Below are 21,783 nucleotides of genomic sequence, written 5' to 3' on the forward strand. Positions count from 1 at the left end.
AGTGAGTAGCCTTATTTTTCAAAGCACTGCTTCGCGGGAATGAAATGTAGGCTCTGAGGGCCTGCTATTTAGGACGCTACGCCATTCCGACTTGTGGTATGGCGAATTCGATTGGTCGTTTTGGAGCGCGCCGGGATCGCCTTTTCTGGAGCGAGCCAATTTCGCTGGGCGATCGGGATGGAGACGGACGTGTTTAACTGGTCGTTTAAGGCGAATTCCACTGGGCGTTTTGGAGCGCGTCGGGATCAATTGACCAGATCTGTAACGGAGCACACGATCCGAACGGTGTCGCGCCGCCAACGTATCCCCGATGGAACATGACCACTGCTCCGGGATCGGCGGATGCCTTCCCGTCATTCAACTGCCCGGGAATCCCCTTTCCGCGGCCACCGCGGTCGTTTCGAAGACGTTTTCGCAATCGCGGCGCTAACACGTGTTCGATGCACGAGCGGCAGGAATGGCTCAGGAGCTTCTAGCAGAGATTGCCGGAATGCCCGTAGCGCGGCAAAACCTTATCCTCTCCATCCTGGAAAACGAACCGGCTGTCGAGCCAAGGGGTAAGCAAGTGGCCGAGCTCAGGCGAGATGTTCCGCGAGAAAGGAAGTCACGCGTGTGCGCCGAGGGCTGGCCCGGCTGGCTTCCGGTTGAATCCGCCGAATCGTCGAAGCGACTTTTCTCATGGCGAATTCCCTGGTCGTTTTGGAGCGCGCCGGGATCAACTTTTCTGGAGCAATCCTATTTAACTGGGTGATCGAGATTGAGACGGACGTGTTCTACTGGTCGTTTTGGATTAGCTCCCACCAAGTCGCTCCGCCGATTTCGGCGGATTCAACCAGAAACCAGCCGGGCCAGCCCTCCCCAGCGCACACACGCGACTTTCTTTCTCGCGGGGCATCTCGCCTGATCTCGCCCATCTCGCCTCAGAAGAATTCGTAATGGCCGATCGGGAGGTGCCGCCTGTACCGCCACCGCTTGACGACAGTTCGTCAAGTTGCTCGAGCAGCTTCCGGCAAACTTTGCTAGAAGCTCCCGAGCCATTCCTGCTGCTCATGCGTCAAACACGTGTTAGCGTCGCGACTGCGAAAACGACTTCGAAACGGTCGCGGCAGCCGCGGAAAGGGGATTCCCGGGCAGGTGAATGACGGGAGGGCATCCGCCGATCCCAGAGCAGTGGTCACATTCCACTGAGGATCCGTAAGCGGCGCGACCCTGTTCGGATAGTGTGCTCCATTCCGGATCTGGTCAACTAATCCCAGCGCGCTCCAAAACGCCGAGTGGAATTCTATGCAACGTTATGACACAACGCCACGAAAGAAACGTATGGCATATTTAGTTTTCGTAATGACGATACCAACAATCTACATGCTATTTGGAAATCACATCGTACGAAAAATCTCGCAACGCGAAATAGCCGAAAAACCATGCGTTTGATGTTTTTTTTTTGTTTTTTTTTTTTCTATTTGGTAAGAATGAGACAAAGGGCCCCCTTTGCGATGGCTTTAGAAGCCCCCCCCCCCCCCCCCCCCCCCCCTTGATATCCCCTTTTTGCATAGCAGAACAAAAAACAGCCATTTTCGAAGCTAGCAGGGCGGAAGGAGGGAGTGGGTGGGTCGGGGGAGGGGCGGCTTTTAGGTTCAGGCCGTCCGCTGATAACCGGAACAAAAAAAACAAGCTTCAGACGGGTGGAAAGGCTCCTCCCCAGTGCCATCTGGATTGTGGAAAAGTTCCTATCAAAGATGAAATTCTACTGCAATATCCTCTTAAAGTAATTTACTCAAAGACATACCTTTTGTTCATTATAAGTATATCGTACAATATGTTTAATACCTTGTTGCTTTTTAGCGGCGTTAACACGAGTACCAAAGCAGATTCAGGACTAAGTTCCGCATATTTTAGGATAGGTGGTGCAAGCTACTGCCCGCTACAATGGGTGCACCCATTACTATTTGTCCATTTATACAGCTCGTATGATCTCTGTGCAACTCAAGGAGGATAGATGGGTAGGAGAGGGCATGACGTCAGCCGCGTAGCCTCCACAAGCCACGCTCCCTTGACGCCTCGCCTTTCTCATTTTCCTCCTTACTCTCCTCACTTATCAGCCCAACATGACCAGATCACGTGACCGTAGCTAGCCTTTGTCTAGCCTTCGATCTGATAAAACCTACCGGACGGAACGCGCGCAAGCCTGCAAGCAGTGTTGCCATTTTAGCGATTTTGTCGCTAGATTTAGCGATTTTCTATACATTTAGCGACGGATTTTTTAATTTAGCGGCTAGCGACTTTTTTAGCGACTTCGGTGTTCAACCGTAATCTTGTTATTTTGAACAATTTTAGAGATGCTCGCGGGCTAAACACTTTTGCTCCTCTAGCCGAGTTTGCTTTGGATATATGCTCAATTTAGCGGCGCGCTTAAAAACAATGTCAACACAGTAAACAATGCTGCAGACCATCTCTCCCGCGCCCACGTACCCACGTGCTCTCCGCCAAACGTTGAGAAGATTCTGGAACTGTTTAGGGAGGTGTCAAGTGGACTTAATTTTACCTGGGAATTGCCAGTTTTTAGACATTTTGATCCTTTTTTTTTTTTTTTTAGGAACATGGCTGTTGGCAGTATTGTCCGCGCACTATGAAAATCCTGGTTTTGTTTGAAAGTGCTCACTCTAAACTGGTAAAGAGGGGTATAGCCTTGACTAGAGCACTATATAGCTCTTACGGAGCAGAGTAGCGCAATCCTTTGAACCTCATGTTTTGCCGACAAGATAGCCGACAGAGCGGCTCGGCGCGAGTCACGTGGTACTCAGGGTTCCAAGAGGCGACCCGCCCTCAGGGAGAATACATGGAGATCGATACAACACGGCTGATTAAAAAACGAACGGCGAGTTCACACTTTTCAAAACTAGTCTGTCGTGAAGTTAGTAAAGCACTAAACACTTTGTCAAAGTTTTAATAATATCGGATGCGTGTGCAAATTTTGAGAAGGCAATTTCCAAGGCAATGGCGTTTGAAGCAGACGATTTTTGCTCGCAGCGGAGATGGGCTTTTCGGGTTGGCCGGAGCGGGTCACGTGAATGGTGTGACGTCGCCGTGTCGTATGCTGCATGATGCCGCTCAAGCAATTTTTTAAAAAAAGTCAGGTTCTTGCGGGTCACAAAACTTAGCGCAAATTATTCTAAAATGTTCCATTATTATGTCACAAACGATTGCCATTCCGTATATTGCCACAATACTGAAGAAACAACGATTTTCTCACGTTCTCCATGCATTTCTGACCGCAGTTGGAACCTCCGGGCGTTCGCTGCTAGTCGCCGAGAGGCGGCGTTCTAGATTGCGCTACTCTGTAAAGGGCTTCACCCTATGCCTACCGAAGACAACATAGATTTAATAAAGTCATTGGGTTTTAGAGACAGCGAAGGGAGAGTGGATTTCAAGACTGTAGAGATTACCAAGCAAAGATTAAGTGAATGGTGGCAGAAATCGAGAGAAAACTAGGTATTTTCTTATCCACTGATGGCAAGGGGGTTTCATAGCCTCACTTTCTTTGCACTGCGGAGTGAATATAGATTTCACATTTAATTAAATATTCTAAGCTTAAATGGTAAAACAAAATGGCTAGGTGGCGTAAGCTACCGCCCGATCCAAAGGGCTCAGCCGTATTCATCCATCCATCCATCCATCCTCTGCTCCGAAGGAGAGTGCTCTAGCCTTGACAAGTGCGGCTCTGAAAGAAAAGTTGAAATCACCAGATGAAAATCAGTCTTGACGACAATCAAAAAGGTTAAGAGACATTACAAATATTATTACAAATAAAAACCGTCCTAGTTGTTTTTCAGTGTAAGTTTGGCCTGTCAAAATACCTGAGATATGGTTATTTGAGGTGCACTTATTTAATTAAAGGGCAACTCCACTCAAAAAGTCGACCCTATCGAAATGACTGATATCGCTTTAGGAGGTCAAAATACGGTCATACCCAAAATATCACGTCAAACCGACGCCGCGTTACCGATTAATACCAATATTAGAAATGTTCTCCCGGCTCGGTTAGCGGCCCGAAAGCGGGTGAGCAACGCTGGAACCGGGTGAGCTAGTGAAGCAACACTGGGCAATGACGTAGATCTAGTCCTACGCTCTCGTACGGACGCCGCGAACGCTTCGTTTCCTGTGGCATTCTGCGATTCTGCTGACAGCACGAGGTGTTTACCACATTATCCTGTGTTCTCCTATTTTTATTAGCGTCCAGGCAGTTGCTTTAATTCCAGCATTGCTTCCGCGACAGCGCGGAAGAGAGCGAAGCGGTGCTGCTCGCTCACGCGCGCGTCGTGGAGCCGGAGAGATTTGCCGGTCTCGCGTTGGGCAATGTCGAGCAGGATTTGTAGTGCTGTGGGTTGCACCAACAACCGGGTGCGCAACCCGGAGCTGCGGTTCCACCAGTTCCCAAGAGACCGGAAGAGGCACAAGGTGTGGGTCGGTGCCGTTCGCCGGATAGACTTCGGAAGACCGTTGACTCCGAGCTCCAACGCGAAGCTCTGCTCCCAGCACTTTACGTCAGACACCTACACACGGGATCTGCGGCTGCTGACTGTTGCGGGTTTCACCACGAAACAGGCGTATTTGAAGAACGTTGCGGTGCCGTCGCTGTTCGCGTACCGTCCGCCGGCTGCTCCAGCACGATCGGCCGGACGCAGCAGGTCGCGGCTGATCTAACTAGCGTGCACATAAAGGCACCTTGGCTTTAACAACTTGGACCACTTGTGGATAGATCTGTCCATCTATCTCCCATTATTTCGTTTTCTCGGTCCGCGCGCAAGAAGCAAATACAGTCACGCTGCGTCGGCACCGACCGCGTCATATTTATAGCAGTCGGATTCGCTATTCGGCCGGCAAATTTATAAATACACACTAAAACTTACTACATTTGATGCATATCAACAAAGTAAAGCGGTAAAAAAAGAAAATGTGCATCTAACCTTCTGTTTTGAAACTCCACGTGCGACTGAGCCGACCTTGTCGGCGCGTCGGCTCAGAAGCGCAGGACTGGAACTAGGTCATGCCGACGACGCGCCACTAGTATCAGTGTTGCCAAGCTGCTTCAACCGGTAGTTTCGGTTTCGCCGTGCCACCGGACCGATTCTTGCATTCGCGATATCTACAAAACTATACACACTACCGAAAAACAAATTATATCTCGTGATTCAGGGTCGCCGGCTTCGACTAAACAGATCATAACCCAAAAATTGTAAAAATGGAGTGGAGTTGCCCTTTAATAAGCTTTTGGAATTCAGCGACTTCCTGGCGAATCTAGCGACTGTTTAGTGACTTCCTGTCTGTCTATGCTGGAAAAAGCGGTGGAGAAACTGCATCGTGACTTCGCCGGTGGGAGGGGCCTAATCTCCATCGCCAACCAACTACATCGGAAGAGAACTGCACCGTGACGTGTCCGGTGACGTCGCCGAACAGTGGCGATTGAGTTGAAACTACATCGTTCTTTTTTCCCCCACAGGGAATTTCGGAGAATCGCCGAGTAGGCTAGCGCACACCAGCTCGGAGCACGTGGAGCGAAAGCTCGCGCTGCAGAACCCCGGGATCGTGGGTTCAATCCCCGCTCCTGCCCGTTTCGATCTGCTGGATGAGCATCGTACCGGCGTGCGGTCGTGTACTGCGTGATGCACGTTAAAGACCCCGAGCTGGCAGTCGTACTGCACTGGCTAAATTGCTTATCTACAGTGGGTAACAATGTCGCCATGTTCAGGCAGACTAACCTCCTGCTGTATAAACAACTAATGACAAATTTTACTTGTTGACTATGTTTAAGTGCGTTAGTGCAGCTTCTCTCGTGCTGCACGAGAAAGAAAAAATGTTCCTTCGGGGGTAAAATTTTCGGTGAATTAGTAAGCAAAAAAGAAGAAAAGAGAATATTTCCCTCAGGTTGGGTTCCTAGTAGAAGAGGGGGAAGAAGAAAATCAGTTAGTCTAAAGGGCCACCCACACTAGCGAGAAAACGCGCCCGGCGCGCCGATAAATCGGTTAAGCGGCAAGATAAAGGGCGCGTCTCTGCACGCGCTCGTGGCGCCGACTGTGCTTCGGCGACATTTTGTTACTTGCCGCGATCGGCGTGCCACGCGCGTTTTCTCGCTAGTGTGGGTGGCCCTTTACGGTGTGTATGGTCTTTTCTTTATGTGTATGTTTATTCTAGTTCAGCTGGCCTGACCTGAAGTAGTTGCTTTAAAATAAAGCATATCTCTCTCTCTATCCACCTGAAGTATGAACGAACTAGCTCAATTTAAGCCTGTTGCCGTTGCTTGCTTGGCATTTCGGTCAGCCAAATCGCTTATATGGTGTGCACACAAATGAAAACACTCTCATGTTGAATCGTGTAAGAGTATTTAGAATATTTATCGATGACGCCGCTGAACTTGCATCGCTCGAAGGACTTCCTTTTTGTGAGCGCCTTCTCTGCTTGAGTTTGTTGGAAACACAGCCACTTCGATCCGAGGCAATCGATGATAGCGTTGGTGACATCAACAAGTACGCGACTCACAGAGCACTGGAGAACACCAATGTTTTCGTCGCTCCCGACGGTTCCCTGGAAGCCACCAGCGGCGTAAAAGCGTAGAGCTGCGAGGACTTGTTGTTCGACCGTCAGCACACGGGGCCCTTCAAGACAACGCTGAAGCTTTCCGTGAAGCTGGTCACACAGCCAGCGAGTCACCCCTTTGGTCAGCCGGTATTCGCCCACAAATCTCGCATCGCTCGTCTCGAAAGCATCCCGGTGATCTCTAAAAACTCAATCCGCTGGCGAACCCAACAGTAGAAATGCATATGTTAGGGTCGCCATTTTTTTACGATGCAGATTGATCTTTGGCTTCGCATCGACCACTCAGTTAACTGCATCGTCAAAGTGCATCATGACGACATTTTGACGTCACCGCCAACTAGGGGTGTCGCGAACCGGCCGCGGTTCGAGTTCGACCAGGTTCGACTTTTTCGAACTTTTAGTTGAAAGTTCGTCGAACCTTGTATTGAGGTTCGACTCGTGTGCGCATGCGCGACAGGCTGGCCAGTTGGCTTCGGATTGGATGGTAATGGCTAAGAGATGAATTAAGTGCAGCGCTGATCGGCTATTTCAGTCAATACAGTACTAAAATTTAAGTTATTAACTTCTTTAGTGAATAGAATTAGTTTCTTTTAATTGCAGCTGTTCACACAATAAAATAACCCTTTGCATAAAAAAAGAAATTCTCCAGACCTAGACATGCTTGTATCAAGGTCTGGCCACACTGTCCACAAAGTCGAACCGGTCGAATCTGGTGAAAAGTTTGAAGGTTCGTCGAACCGGTTCGACCCAGTCGAACCACGAAAGTTCGACCAAAAAATCTGGTTCGACAAAAGTTCGCGACACCCCTACCGCCAACTGCATCATCTTACGAGCATAGCCCGAACTGCATAGGGAAAAACTACATTTCAACGTCATGTCACGTGGCCCGAGAGAAGAGCCAATCAGTGCCCGATGCAGTTGTCTACATCATTCAGTTTGCATTCCAGCATAGATAGACTGGTATCAATTTAGCGACGCGCGCAAAAAAAAGATGGCAACACTACATGCAAGGAATCCTACAATGAACCATCTATCTCGCACGTGACACGTCACGCGCGCCAATCGCCAGAGATCTGGTCACGTTGGGCACAATATTGTTTAAACTTTTATTGCGACGTGCCCCCTTCTAGTACTTATAACCTCCTTAAAGCAGCTGGTCCCTCCGCCGTCTTCGCTCGTTTGGTGGTTTCCCGGCTAGCCGGGAATCATTTTAGCGGCAGCTCGGACGCCTAGACCTATCCTTTTCCGGAATGTTTGCTGCTACGATTCTTCCTATACGCCTCCCCCGGCATTCTGAAACAGTAAGTGCCTTGCAAACAATTGTCGGCGGCCGCGGTCTCGCGGACAGGCACCATTTTTCCTCTGTTAGTGAGCTCAACTGTCACTATCGGCTCAATGACAGTTGGCGCCGCCGTGTAACTCCGGCCGCTCGCAATTGAGTCAACTATTGTTGATTCAATGGCAGCTGAGAGCGCCCGTGTAACTAGGGTAAAACACAGCCATGACCCAGCTAAAACCGAAACCAACCAAACTGAAGCCACCTTATGGCACTAAAGCCCCTTGATACAGGTTGATACAAGACAAACGAAAACATATCGAGGGGCTTTATATGGCACCGCGTGTCAGCGCCCTCTGTTCACCGGTCGGGTAACTACAGAGATGCAAAGGTCAATACTTCCTCACCACACCTCTCTTTGCAACGCCACGCATGGTGCTGACACACGGACGAACACCAGCGGGTTTTCGTGAAAGCTAACGTTCGAATGCTAAAGCTTTAAAATCACTACCGCACCCATATATGCCGTGAAATGGCCCCTGCATTCTTCTGTAAAAGCTCCCGGGGGGCTGGATAGAACCCCTCCTGCCCTCCCTGCTATTTATGCTTGTGGCTGCATCATAAGCACTCTTTGGATCCATTGAAGTCTGCCCTAGTCACGATTCCACTACACCGGGATGAAACGAGTGCAACGGCAAGATTGGAACCCCTGTATTCCCAAAACTGGAGACTGCCCACTTGGCCTGTCGGAGGAGGCTGCAAGAATTCAGGTGTAAACACCGAGAAGCATTAAGGATGCCTGGGCTCTTTTCCCATTCATGGATGGACAATGAGAAAAAAGAAAATGGAAAGAGCTCCTCAGTGCTGGCGAAAGAACAGATAACGGCACCTGATCACTGTTCTGAACCTTGCCGCCTTGCATACCTCCGAGAGGGCCACAGTACCACCAAAGTAATCTCTGACACTGTGACTAACGTAGAAGTTTGGGCTAGTCGGTATTTCATGATTAAAAATTAAAACAGCGCAAGCACACGGACAAGAACAATAAGGTAGACGAACAAGGTGCTGTTTTAATTTTTAATCTGAACAAGAAGGTAGACGAACAGTGCCTTGCTCATCCACCTTCCTGTTCTTGTGTGTCCTTTTACTGTTCTAATGTTTAATCAGACACTGTGGCTGTTTTTTTGAAACACGGGACATGCTTTTGCTCCCAGATGCACACAATAAATGTTTGGAGCACCGTTTAATGCTCAACTTCTGCCGTGCCATTAGCCGAGCAAGATGGGAAGTGCATTGGCAATCTCGAGGTTATATAGGCAGCTATTTACAAGCGCAGGACTAAACTCGCTCGTAGCGCGGCAGTTATCACACCTGCTTACGATTTAAGGGACTCCAGTTTGATATGCAAGACGCCAGCTGCGTGCCTCGCGTGTTGCCGAGGAGCATCGAGACAAAGCGTCATACAAACTGTTGTTGAGACCAGACCTATGATGCTCTGTGCTAAACTTGCATCAAATTACGGCTTTGAATGGTTGCGAGCTAATAGCGTAAAATGAAGCTTGATCCAAGGAACTTTGCAACTACACAATCGGTCAGACATTGGGGCTCGTTTTATTTAAAATTTCTCAAATTGTTGCTTCTGGCCTACTTCACTCGCAGTCGGATTCGTCCCCGACTCTCGCTCCTAAAACATCTTCCTGTTGTTCTTCGCCCGACGAGACCAAATTCTTCTCCACGTATGGCAGCATTTTCTGCCTGAACATCTGGGCCTGGAAGAGCAAAGATGCAAACCTGCTACTCTAATCATCATGAATGAACAAGTACAAAGTCGCCAAAATGAACATATAACGACGTCACTACTTGTTCGAAGCTTTTGATGAGCGAGATTCTATCTGTCGCTTGGCTTCCTCGTACAGCAGAAATATACTTCATACAGCCAAGATAAAGACAAACTTCATTCAGGTGGAAAGCAAGAAAGCATATAACTTGAGGAAAAAATGTCAATGCAAGATCTGGAACAGGTGAAAAAGCCGAGCTCAAAACCCACCAAACTTCCTGCAAAAGCAAAAGATGTAAGAAAACCTGGTTTGCATCACGTTTGGGTTTACACCAAGTCAAGCCATGTCTGTACAAGATGGCATGCTGGCAGCACATAATTGTCAGTTGGTACCAGTCAGCACAGCATTTTGTACGACGATTTGGCGCATTTTTAAACAATAATATAGTGCTGCGCAAATATTCGAATTAGTAATTGTTTCAAATAATGCACTCTTCTACATTCGCTTCAAGATGAACTCCAATATTCGTACTTATCAAAGTGTTGACCGCGGCAAGTTAGCGCTGTTGAATGCGCTTCCCACCGAAAGACTCGAGCACGTTGCTTGAAAAATGTAATGGATCACACTTACAAATCACTTTCGCTGAAAAGTACCGGATTACTCTACTACATTACAAATTACTTTGACGTTACTTTTTCCATACACTTATCGAGATAACAGAGAAATAATTTTGATGTTTTCAAAAATGTTCTACAACACTCCTTTCCACTTCTCATATGCCCACATTATGGTGGTCCTTGTAAGAACAAAATATTGCATTTAACGGAAAAAAACGTAGGTGCACTCCGTTCACCTCAAAGCTGACAAGGAGCTGCAACCACACCCAACAACCCGCTAGCTTACAGCAACTCGAAATGATCCCTGGAATTCTGCAGCCAAAGCGGTGCACATGCTCACTAGCAGCACCTACCACCGCCATAAGATCAAGAAGACAACGCCTACTTGGTGTTTTTGTCTTGATCTTCGTTTTTCGCATATTTGTATACCGTATGTCTTGCACGTTTTTCTAGAGGTTTTAGCGACTGGTCATAAAAAAAGTTGTTTTGCTTTTTGGTGATTCTCCTCTTCACAATGTTTTCTTTTTGCTGAACTTGCTGTCTTTATGCCACTGAACTGCCCACTCATATTGCTGCAGTTTCTATACTATGTTCATATTTTTAAAAAGTAACGAGTAATTAGAGTAATCGGTTACTAATATTTGTAATGAAATTAAATTACAAATCACTGCCGCAAAAAAAGTAATATGGCAATTACAAAATTACTTAAGGAATAGATTACAGGTAATCCATAACTTGTAAGGGATTGCTTCCCAAGTCTGCTCAGCAAGTGGATGAGCATCTTACCAGCGTGCATCCCTACTGCATGGTGCACATTAAAGACCCCAGGCTAGCGGCTGTGCTGCAGTGGCTAAATTGCTCATCTACAGCTGAGAGACAAGATGCCCGTTGAGGCAGACGAAGTTTAGGCTGCATAAACACACACGATATTTTTCTGCTCACCAGGCACCTATGCACTGTGGGGAAGCAATTACTGCGAAGCTTGCGGGCTTTGAGGTATTGCATCCCCACAGTGCACAGGTGCTCAAACAAGGTTGGTTTTGAGGCCTCTTGTGACGGTGGAGGACCAGATGCACTGCTGCGGAGCGGGTCCTCCGCCGTCACAAGAGGCTCAAAAACAGGCCTTGTCTCTCACCGTCCTACTCGGTTGCAAGTGGGTGAACGGCGCTTTAGAGCGTATGTTAGGCAGCCATGTCTTGACAGCCCGTGCCCCTAACACAATTTTTGATAACGCATTTTGAAAGGCAATTTATTTCTGTAAAAAGATCTCTCCATGTATTTCCATAGTGAAATTAAAGGACCTATATCTGCGCTTGGTACGATTGAAACAATCCAAATTGGACTAGGAATGAGAAAACAATTGTCCAGAAGGTAAAAATAAGAAGACCACAAGGGGAGGGGACAAGCGAGGCGCTTAAATCGCGTGTGCATAAGACTTGTCCCTCGTCTGGTTTCTCCCTGGGCTCACCTGGCTGAAGAGTACAGCATCGGGAAGGTGGATGTCTCCCGTGACCAGGGCGTTGACCTGCGACAGCCGCTCCCTGGGCTCGGGGCTGAAGATGTAGAACACCTTCTCGGCTGGGTCCACAGCACGCACCAAGCCTACAAGGAAGGACAGGCTAATCTGTGGCCACAAAGAATTACTTCCCACAATTGGGATCGGGAATGTGACACTGAAGCCGGTTCCCAGTTATTTCAATTCTGAGTATCCCTTCGCCGTTCAATATTAAATCAGACTTTTAACAAATTACAGATGGTGTCCTGCAAGGTTTCATTTTAGAAGTTTTGATATTTCCTGTTTACCGTATTTACTCGCATAATGAACGGACTCGCATAATGAATGCACCCTCCACAGTGGGTACCAATATTTGGACTTTCCTTTTTTAACTCGCGTAATGAACACACCTCCAATTTTTGGCTCCGCGAGTCTCGAAGTGCATCCTATTTAGCTAGCCACCAAGCCAATTTTATTTTGCTGACAAGTGGTCAGGCCAAGTCAAGCCAAGCAAAGCCGCTCTCGTAATGGCTGCAAGTGTGTAGATGCAATAGTTGCAGAAGTGATCAACCATAAAACCGAGTGGCACGCACACTTGACGAAGCTTGGGTTGAGGAATTGCCCAGCCCCGGTGATTCTTCGCCTATTGGATGCGTTGATGTCAACAAACATCGTCTGTGGTCCGCTTTCGGACAGTGAAATCGTGAAAGTGGTTAGGCCTAGGAACGGTCGCGTTGCTCTCCGTGCAGAGTGAGCTTCGTAGGCCGCTTTTCCTTCGGTAAAAGGCACACCGAAAGCGGCCATAAAAGGTATGCAATTTATAAAGCATGGTTACTGTGGTGCGCCCCCGACCAGCTGTGAGTGCGCCTCCATCAGTTGAGAGGTGCCACAGTTTGTTGCCGTGTTATATTGGCACCTAATATGACATTTGCACAAAGTGTCTAAATGCAAAAATTTTGACCCACGTAAAATTGTACCTTCAAATATGTGCCAATTTTTCTGGAAAAAAAAAGTGTTCATTATGCGAGTAAATAAGGTATTTACTTTGGCTTCAGCTGTCCCCCACAACGAACTAAGTTTTTAAAGGCTATATTTAGAAATCAATAGAAAAACCACCTAAAAAAGCAGACAGAAAAAAAAAAGTCGGAAAACACCTAAGCACTTCTTATGAGTTGTGAATGCAAAAGCATGAATATCCAATGGAATGCCGCAGAGTGATCTGCGGAGTTCTGTGGCGCGAGTAATGTTTTCGAGTTGTAGCAGAAGCACCGGCGACAATGTGGATGCTAGAGGCAGATCCATGTTCGTCGGCGTCGAGATGAGCAAAAGCACTGCCGACGATGTGGATGATGAAGGCGACGGTGAGACGAGCAGAAGCCTCCGAGCGCGCGCCAACGTGTCCATTTTAACCTGCGCGGGGCCCGTAGTGGCATGGGTTGCGGCAGTTAGTTTTCTCGGTGCGCTGGCGGCACGGACACGCAGCGCCATCTGGCGGCGGTCGTTGAAACTGATGGGCGCAGCGGCCAATGAAAGCCTCGTTGCCGCGCGCCAGCCAATGGAAGCTTTGAGACCAGGGAAACTAGGTGCCATTTTCGCGCTTCAAACTGATGACGTCGGCTCGCTCCATGAGACCCCCAGTTAATGCTTTCGCATTAAAAAAAAGCGCAACAGTATAGCATACAACTGACTCTCAGTAATTCAAAATCATTTTTGTTAGTTCAAAGCAGGGGTATGGTCCTGGAAATCATACATATGAGTCTATGGGGGAAAATATGCGACCATTCACTTAAGCCCCGTGTCTGGTTAATTCGAAGAATTTTTTTGGGCGCTCCAGAAGTCCGATTACTCCAGGAAGAGGAAATAACCTAGCAATTATGCCATCTCAAAACACGACTAAGTACTTATTCTTAGGGGTGTGCGAATACCAAATAGTAGTTATCGAATCGAATATTGAATCGAATCAAGAAAAAAAAGCCGAATATTGAATTGAATATTGAATAGTGATTTTATTTGTAGGAATTTTTCAAAGTGTGCTGCGAATGAGATTATTATATGTGCAGAGTATGCGCCTGGTACAGAATATGCATCTCATACAGAACAAAACCTCAAATGCAAAAAAATTTCGGTTTAAAAAAAAAAAAAAAAAGCAGTTGCTGTTGGACTTTGGGCACTAAAGATCCAATTTTATGGCACAAACATAATCTATCCACCCTAAACGTCACAAGAAAACCAAAATTACAGCCATGCCTAACACCGCAAATTTTTAAAAAAATATTTGCATATCTTAGAAAAGGGGCATTTTGTGATATTTGGTTTCCATTTTAAGGAAGAAAATGGCACCCAAGATTTCATTTCACATAAATAAACAGATAAGTGTTAAATCTGAGTAAACAGGCTTAAACAATATAATCTGAAGAAAAAAAAAATGTGGTTAGGTGGCACAAGACATTGTCCAACTGCCGCTATGCATCCATTTTTCCGTCTACCTATCCTGCTTGAAACGTTAGGATTTTTGTAAAATGGTAGGACCAAGAGGTGTTTCTCGCATGGCCTGTTTAACATCACGGCGCTTACATCAGGAGATAAAATGGCTCTTTTGTCAGCTCCGCGCCGACCGTGCATCTTTGGCCAAATATTCAAGTGACCGAATACTAGGAATTCGATTCGCAAATTGAATTATTTGGGAACTTTCTATTCTATTAGAATTCATATATTCGAGTATTCGCACACCCCTACTTATTCCTCCAAAAAAAACAGCTGCATTTCCAAACGATAGATTCTTGATCCAGACACACTTTACATTTCGTGCTGATATATGTTGCACCTCTAGAACCTAACAAAATTGGTCTGTAGAATAAGTTAATGGCAACTGACACAGACACTGGGAGGGGAGTAAGCTCAAAAATGACCATTTCAAACATTTTCGTGAGCCACGGTAAGGCGTTCAAGTTCTTTTTTTTTACTAACTTCTAGGCCACATTTTTTAACAATTCTTTTTGTACATGAAACTAGAAGATATGCAAATTAAAACACATTAAAAAACAAAAGTCAAAATTTTTAGTCGGGTCGTCTACTTTTCGACTTGCATCTCCGCTTAAAGAAAAAGACTGGGCTTGGCCGTCATTCACCACTGGCGCATGTGACATGTGCATTGGCAAAGCATCTCTCTACAAATTTTCAGACCCAAAAGCTCTCAAATGAGCAAAATGTTTTCTTCATTATTGTTTCAATCGAATGAGAATGCGAAAAACTATACCCGGAAGGATCTCCCTGATTTTGCAATTCACAACTTTCGGTACAATTTCGCAAAAAGCTAACTTGCGGCTTTCTTTTTCTGACCAAGACTGGATTCCACTCTCTCTACCCGACAGAAAATGTGTCGGAATCTCGGAACTTACTACACAGCACCTCTTTTCCAAAGATCCGCGTTTCTCACGTGAGCACGGTAGTTTTTCACAAGTGGAGCGGTGTTTACGCACGATACGCTCGAATTCAAAATCGGGCTGACGCAAACATCCGGAAAAGTGGCCGTACGTCCCAAGTCGAGCTGCTAAAGGTGGGTTCCATAGCGCACCTCCGATTCATGCGACGCTCAAGAAGGGAAAAAGTCGAGCGCCTCGCCGATGGCCTCCGTCGCGGTATTTTCCCGAGACTTCTTTGGCAACTGGAGAAATCCCGACAGCCGCCCACAGCCTTCGGGTACGGTGCCTGCAACGTGTCTCCAACCGGTCAGTTTGCGGCGCCCTAACAAGCGCTCCCTCCATTTCCACCCTACAGCAGCGGCATCCCAGTAGCGGCGATGGATGTGGCAGGCGCCTCTTCTGCTTCACGTTGCTCTCTGGCATCGCAGTCCACGCAAGTTTCGGAAGCCACAAATCGGGAACTACACCGGCATTTGCTCACGATTTTTGCCAGCATTTGTACGGCCGACCACCAGGATGGCGACATCCGACGGCGCGACACTTGTCCTTTGTTGCCACCTGGGAACCACTTTCGACGCGCGGGAGGGACAAGACGCTGAACGCATTGGTCCGAGTCCAGCCACCGTAGACTAAGGGGTCACTTGACTCAATCTGAGCAACTGCTCAAAAGTAGCCACGAGGTTGCTTAAAGGGCCACTAGAAAAAAATGATTTTTTTTAAACAGTCTGGTTGGGACACACATGTAAAAAAAATGCATTTTACGCAAAAAAAAAAAAGAAAAAATTTTTAGAGCAATATTGACGGTGCGAGACTTGTTTTAAATTCCGTCCTTGGACGTAACGAAATGGTCATCCATTCTCTCCACCTCGCCGTGATGGCCAAGTGGATCCACCTCTCCTCCCCATGCCCAAAATGCCGAAAAATAAAACAAGTGGAAAGGAGGTGACTACCGCTAAATCGTGTCTCGCACCATTAATATTGCTTTAAAAAAAATGTTTCGCATAAAATTCATTTTTTAACACGCGTGTCCCAACCAGACTGGTGAAAGAAAAAGCATTCTTTTTTTTTTCAGCGGCCCTTTAAAAAAACATTGACACCCCCAAATTTTTTTTTTTATTTTTGCTAGGCGATTTATTACGGTGTCAGAACACTACCCAATCAATATTTTGCAACAGTGTCATGCATATTATTAATAAAGCCAAAAAATGCAACTGCTCAAAACCAAGACCGGACTGGAGAGGAAGAGGAAATATAGAGGAGGAGGAATATACCAGAAATAACGTAGCTGTGCAAATTTTTTTTTTTATGTACAGTAAAACCTTGTTATAACAAAGTTGAGGGAGTGGTCGTAATTATTTCGTTATAACCATTAGTTTGTTATAGCCAATGTCCATTTCTTCACTATTAGCAAGCAAGGGGAATTACGATTGCTTTGTTATATCCATTAGTTTGTTATATCCCATTTTGTTATAACGAGGTTTTACTGTATTTGCAGCTTTTTAGAAGACAAAAAATGGGTATCATATTTGTTGTCCATTTCTGCAGGGTGAAACAAGGAGACGCCAGGCTCTTTAAATCGACCGGAAAATTCGGTTTCTTAACCTATCGCGCTGCGACTTTGTGCAGTGTTGCCCACAGATGGTGCATTTTTTCTTTTTTTTTTTTTTTAATTTGCAGAGAGCGAACTTACCTGAGGAAACAGTGAAGAAAGAAAAAGGCTTAGCTCCTATGGAAATGCAGCGACGCCTCTGGACTTCAAACAACACGGCGCCGTTTCGCAAGGGAGACAAGAGATGGTGCAACGAACGGTGCCAACAAACGAGCACACGGCGCCGAAAGTCAGCGTCTTTAGCAGACAATCTTTTCGGCTCAAAAGCGGCGCGCGCTCCGCAGGCGGCGGCAGTCGCAGAAACAAAAACAGGTGCAGTAACACTGGAGTTCCTTGTCTGCAAATTACGCCGGCTCTCGGCGTCGTCTGCTCGTTCGTTGACGGCAGTTGGCGTCGCGACCGCTTGCGCCATCTCTTGTTTCCCGGGCGAAATGGCGCCGTGTTGTTTGCAGACCAGTGGCTTCGCTGCGTTTCCATAGGAGCTAAGCCTTTATCTTTCTTTACTTTTTTCTCAGGTAAGTTCGCTCTTTTCAAATTTCACAAAAAAAATGCACCATCTGTGGGCAACGCTGCACAAAGTCGTAGCGCGATAGGTTAAGAAACCGAATTTTCCGGTCGATTTAAAGAGCCTGCCGTCTCCTTGTTTCACCCTGTAGTATCGAGTGTGTGCCCGCGATGACCCTCAACTTTGATCATCTTTGGTGCTTGTGTCTAAACCATAGAAAATGGCATGTGACCACGGAGAAGAGAGTGAGTGCGACTCAAGCCAGCCAGTTCTCCATCGGCGGTTTTCGGGTGGAAAGAAAACAAATTTCGAGCCGCAAATTCGGTTCTGGGTAGTTGGGCTCTCGTACGTCATGAACAAATAAAAACCTTGGCGAGCATAAATAACCTTTCAGTGTCCCTTTAACTAAGACTCTGAGAAGTTCTCAGAAAGCAGGAAGCAACACCAAGCCCCGCAGATCATCCAAAGCCTCTCACCGTATCCCAGACACTCGTAGGGTCCAGTTCCCTCAACGAATTTCGGGTAGTCGCTCTTGTTCGTTTCCAGGAGCTGAAAAAAATAAAAAAAGAAACGAGAAAGCCAATCTCATCAACTTGGAAGCGTGTCACGAGCGTGTAGTAAGAAGGCATCGAGGTATGTCGGTTCCACTGAGACAAAGCTATAATTATATATAGGGTGTCACAAAAAAAAATTTGCAGCGTTTTCTTTACCGCATAAATAAACTAGGCATCGCCGAACACTCATTCTCCGCCCAAAGGTAGCACTAGAGGTTACAATCAGATGCCAAAGTTTCAGCCCGATCCCATACCTTATTCAAAAGCTATAAGTGATTTTCTGAAATTCTCAATGGGGAAATGGAGCCCAATTTTGCCCAGTCCCGGTTTCTGGTGCCATACAGCCCCATATATTCGAAAACTCCGTCGGCCGCCATTTTCCCATTGAACTTTCAGAAAATCACTCATAACTTTTGAATAAGGTATCGCATCGGGCTGAAACTTTGACATCTGGTTGTGACCTCTAGCGCTACCTTTGAGTGGAGAATGAGCGTTCGGCGATGCCTAGTTTATTTGTGCGTTAAAGAAAATCCTGTAAATCGTTTTTTGTGACATCCTGTAGAACTTTGGCGAGACCGACATTAGAATATGGAAGCATCATCTGGGAACCGCGAACATCCATGTTGCATTTCAGAACTTGAAAAGGGTCGAAAACTAGCGGTGCTCGTTCCGTTTAACATGTACTGTCGAGACCAGTTATAACGAATTCTGTTATAATGTAATAGCGGCTACAGCGAAGTGATCACGATTTCCCGTTCGCTTTTGAACTTCGTTATAACCGAAGTCGGTTATAACGAAATACCGGATATAGCGAAGTGATTTATGATTCCTGTTGACTTTGTTATAACCGGTCTTGACTGTATACTTCTACTTATATTTCATTTACTCAATATTGCTTTGACACGGGCCTGGAAACCTTACGGTAAGGAAGGAGTTGTTTAAAATGTCTTTATCCAATTGTTAATGAGGAGCTGGAAATAAATACGTAACTATATTGCCCCGTGCATGACCGAGTTTGCAATGCACGCGGCTGCCACGCGAAGGAACGCGGTTGGTTCGAACCCCGGTCAGTCTGGATCTTTCTTTTGTGATTTTCTCCTGGAATGCTCTGCCTCTTTCTCAGCTGCAATTGAGCATTCTGGTTCCAAACAGTCCTGAAAGCTTTATACACCGGCACGCGGGCTTGACGTCACGGAGCTGCGGCGGCGCTGCGATCGCGCCGGAGCCGAGGGGTGTGGGCAAAAGCTCGCACGTTTCGCATGGGCGTCATAGCATTTCAGCATGTCGCGAAGCTGTGTTGCCGTTAATTGCACCGAAATGTACAAGAAAAGCAGCAGAGTGAGTTTCCACAAGTTCTCGGCAGACTCTGAAAGGCATAGAAGGTGGATAATATCCGTGGATCGAAAAGAATGGTCGCCTCGCGCGAACGACCGTTTGTGCGGCAAACACTTTCTTGGAGGCAAGTGCGGCTTCCATTTCAATCTCCGTCCCGAGGCTTGCTTATGTGCAGGGAAACCGTTGTCTGATCGAGATCACCCGGATTTTGTTCCCATGGTGTTCGCGCACAACGCACCGGCCAAGCGCTCGTCGGAGGCTCGTTACGCACGTGCTACCGAGCAGAAGGGGATCGGCGACAGAACGGCAGTGTTGTAGGCGTTACCGAAAAAAGTAGCGAAATACGTCACCCGTTACTTGCAAATAAAAGGTACACCTTACTGAGTTACGTTCTCTAAAAATAAAAGGAACGCGTTACCGCTACCGATAAAAAGTAAGGCACGTTACTTCTGCGTTACTTTTTTTTAAATTATGATTTAACACATTTTACGGTTTTGACGATACAGGTCGTATATCAAGCAGTAGCTGAACATAAATACTTTATCTCTTTTTACAGTTTCACCTAAATACTTACGAGAAAAAACGCAAAGAAAACATGGCTTGACGCCTAAAACACGGAAACAATTGAAGTGTAATTTCTTTAAGACTTGGGAAGTAGTAACGACTAACGTAACTACGTTACTTGAAATAGTAACATAAGTTCGTTACCCGTTACTGTGTCAAAAACGTAACGAGTAGGTTACTACGTTACTGAAAAAAGTAACGCGTTCCTGGTAACGCTTTTACTTGTAACCTGTTACCGCCAAGATTGCGAAACGGACAAACCTTTACTGGTTGTAATGCCTTGTGGTCACGAGGGTATGAAAAATATCATACCTTGAATTGAAGACGCTCTGTGTATTTAATCAATTAATGAATACACACACTTCCGCAGACCCACAGTCTGCTGATCCCGCCGGCAGTGCGGAAACCGACTCGATGTAATCGTAGGCCTCAAGAGACTTGTAGGCCTGCACCGTGTCGGCCGTGAACTGACTTGGCGAAAACTAAATAAACGACGACCTGAGCCGTCGACTTCCGTGGCAGCAACTTTACGTCGGAAGTACAGCACCTAGGCCTTGTTTACGGCGTACGGATCATCGTAGGCAACGCCGTCCACGCACAATTTGTTTCGATACCGCTACCGTTCAGGCTCGGGCAACGAGCTCAAATAGTCGGGCATAGCATACGACATACGTTATGAAAAAATGCGACGCCCAAATAAAGATACAAGCGTCCCTACAACGTCAACAACGAGCGCACGCCATAGAGCGCAATGGCGAAAACACGGAGAGCCGGGATGCTTTTGCCCACATAGCTACCGCGCATGCGCGGCCTTCCGGCCGTGTTGGTAAACAGAGCCGCTCCGCGTGTCGGTCTATACGAATAAAATCGGCGGTAACGCGCTGCTTCGGCAGAATTGCCCTCCCGTCACCAGGGCCAAACGCTGGCACTTTTTTCTTTAACCCCTGTTCTAAGTTTTGGGGAATTTCTGAACCTCAACTGCTTAATTGTTGTCTTCAAAGTTACATTTGATGTCTTAAAAATCAAGTTTCTAGCCACAAACAAAATGGAAGCAAAATTGAAAAAAATTCAGTGCCGCCATCTGTTGGCAGAGCGAGTCTGGTTCGTCCAAAACGGTTCAGAACGTAAACCGGCGAAAGCAGACGTGTTATACTCGTCCTGAACGGTTCGGGGACGACTCCACGTTGACGAGCTAGGTTTGTCCAAAACGGTTAAGGAATCAAAAAGAAAGACTCACACCCCCCAGAAATGTTTTATTATTTTTTGCCAGGCGATTTAATATGGTGTCAGACGACTACCCAATCAATATTTTGCTACAGAGTTACGTATATTTTTAATACCGTATTTACTCGCACAATGAACGCACTCGCGTAATGAACGCACCCCCCAAGTCGGCTTTTAAAATTTAGACTTTTTTTTCACTCGCGTAATAAACGCACCCCCAACTCGGAGTCAAAATTTTGACCCCCTCCCCCCACGCGCGCGAAATGAACGCACTTTTTTATCCTGGTGCACTGAGGTCGCCAATGCATGGGCAGCATGGGCGAACAAAGCGCCTTGCAAAAGGCGTTAAAAAAATTCGCAAAGATCCAACGGAAGCAAGAAAAGAAAACATAAAAAGGAGCTTTTTTTATTTATTTTTTTTTTTTCACAGCGCAGTTTGGACTTTGGACTTTGGGTTCGCGCGCCGCTTTGCACAAGGAAATAAGAAAGAGAAGCGGAGAAGCGCTCTAAGCGAACCAAACAGCTTGGGAAAGGCAGCAAAAAAAAAACCCCAAAAAACACGGAACTAAGAGAAAACAAAAACAAAAAAGCTTTTTACCTTCTCTTTTTTTTTTTTTTTGCACAGCGCAGTTTGGTTACCGGGGGTCGCGCGCCGCGCGCAAGGAGGTAAGAAAGAGGAGCGGAGAAGCCCTCTAAGCAAACAAAACAGCCTATGAAAAGGCCGCAAAAAGAAAAAAAAAAAAAAACAACCCACGGAACTGAGAAAAAACAAAAGAAAAAGAGGAACTTTTTTTCTTCTTTTTTTTTTTTTTT

At 46.5% G+C, this 21,783-nt stretch overlaps 1 protein-coding gene across 2 annotated transcripts in view; it reads right to left on the bottom strand.

Moving 5' to 3' along the window:
* Positions 1-9,457: 9,457 nt before the first annotated feature.
* Positions 9,458-21,783, bottom strand: part of LOC8039352 (polynucleotide 5'-hydroxyl-kinase NOL9) — a 100,302-nt gene continuing 87,976 nt past the window's right edge. For both annotated transcript variants that reach the window (XM_029972573.4, XM_029972579.4), the window contains 3 exons: positions 17,770-17,842; positions 11,731-11,864; positions 9,458-9,636 (listed from right to left, as the gene is read on the bottom strand). In XM_029972573.4, coding sequence (XP_029828433.2) covers positions 9,517-9,636; positions 11,731-11,864; positions 17,770-17,842 — 327 coding nt within the window. In that variant the 3' untranslated portion in view covers positions 9,458-9,516. The remainder of the gene's footprint in view (positions 9,637-11,730; positions 11,865-17,769; positions 17,843-21,783) is intronic.

Source organism: Ixodes scapularis, unplaced genomic scaffold (assembly GCF_016920785.2).
Source record: "Ixodes scapularis isolate PalLabHiFi unplaced genomic scaffold, ASM1692078v2 PGA_scaffold2__306_contigs__length_199485367, whole genome shotgun sequence".
NCBI lineage: Eukaryota > Metazoa > Arthropoda > Arachnida > Ixodida > Ixodidae > Ixodes > Ixodes scapularis.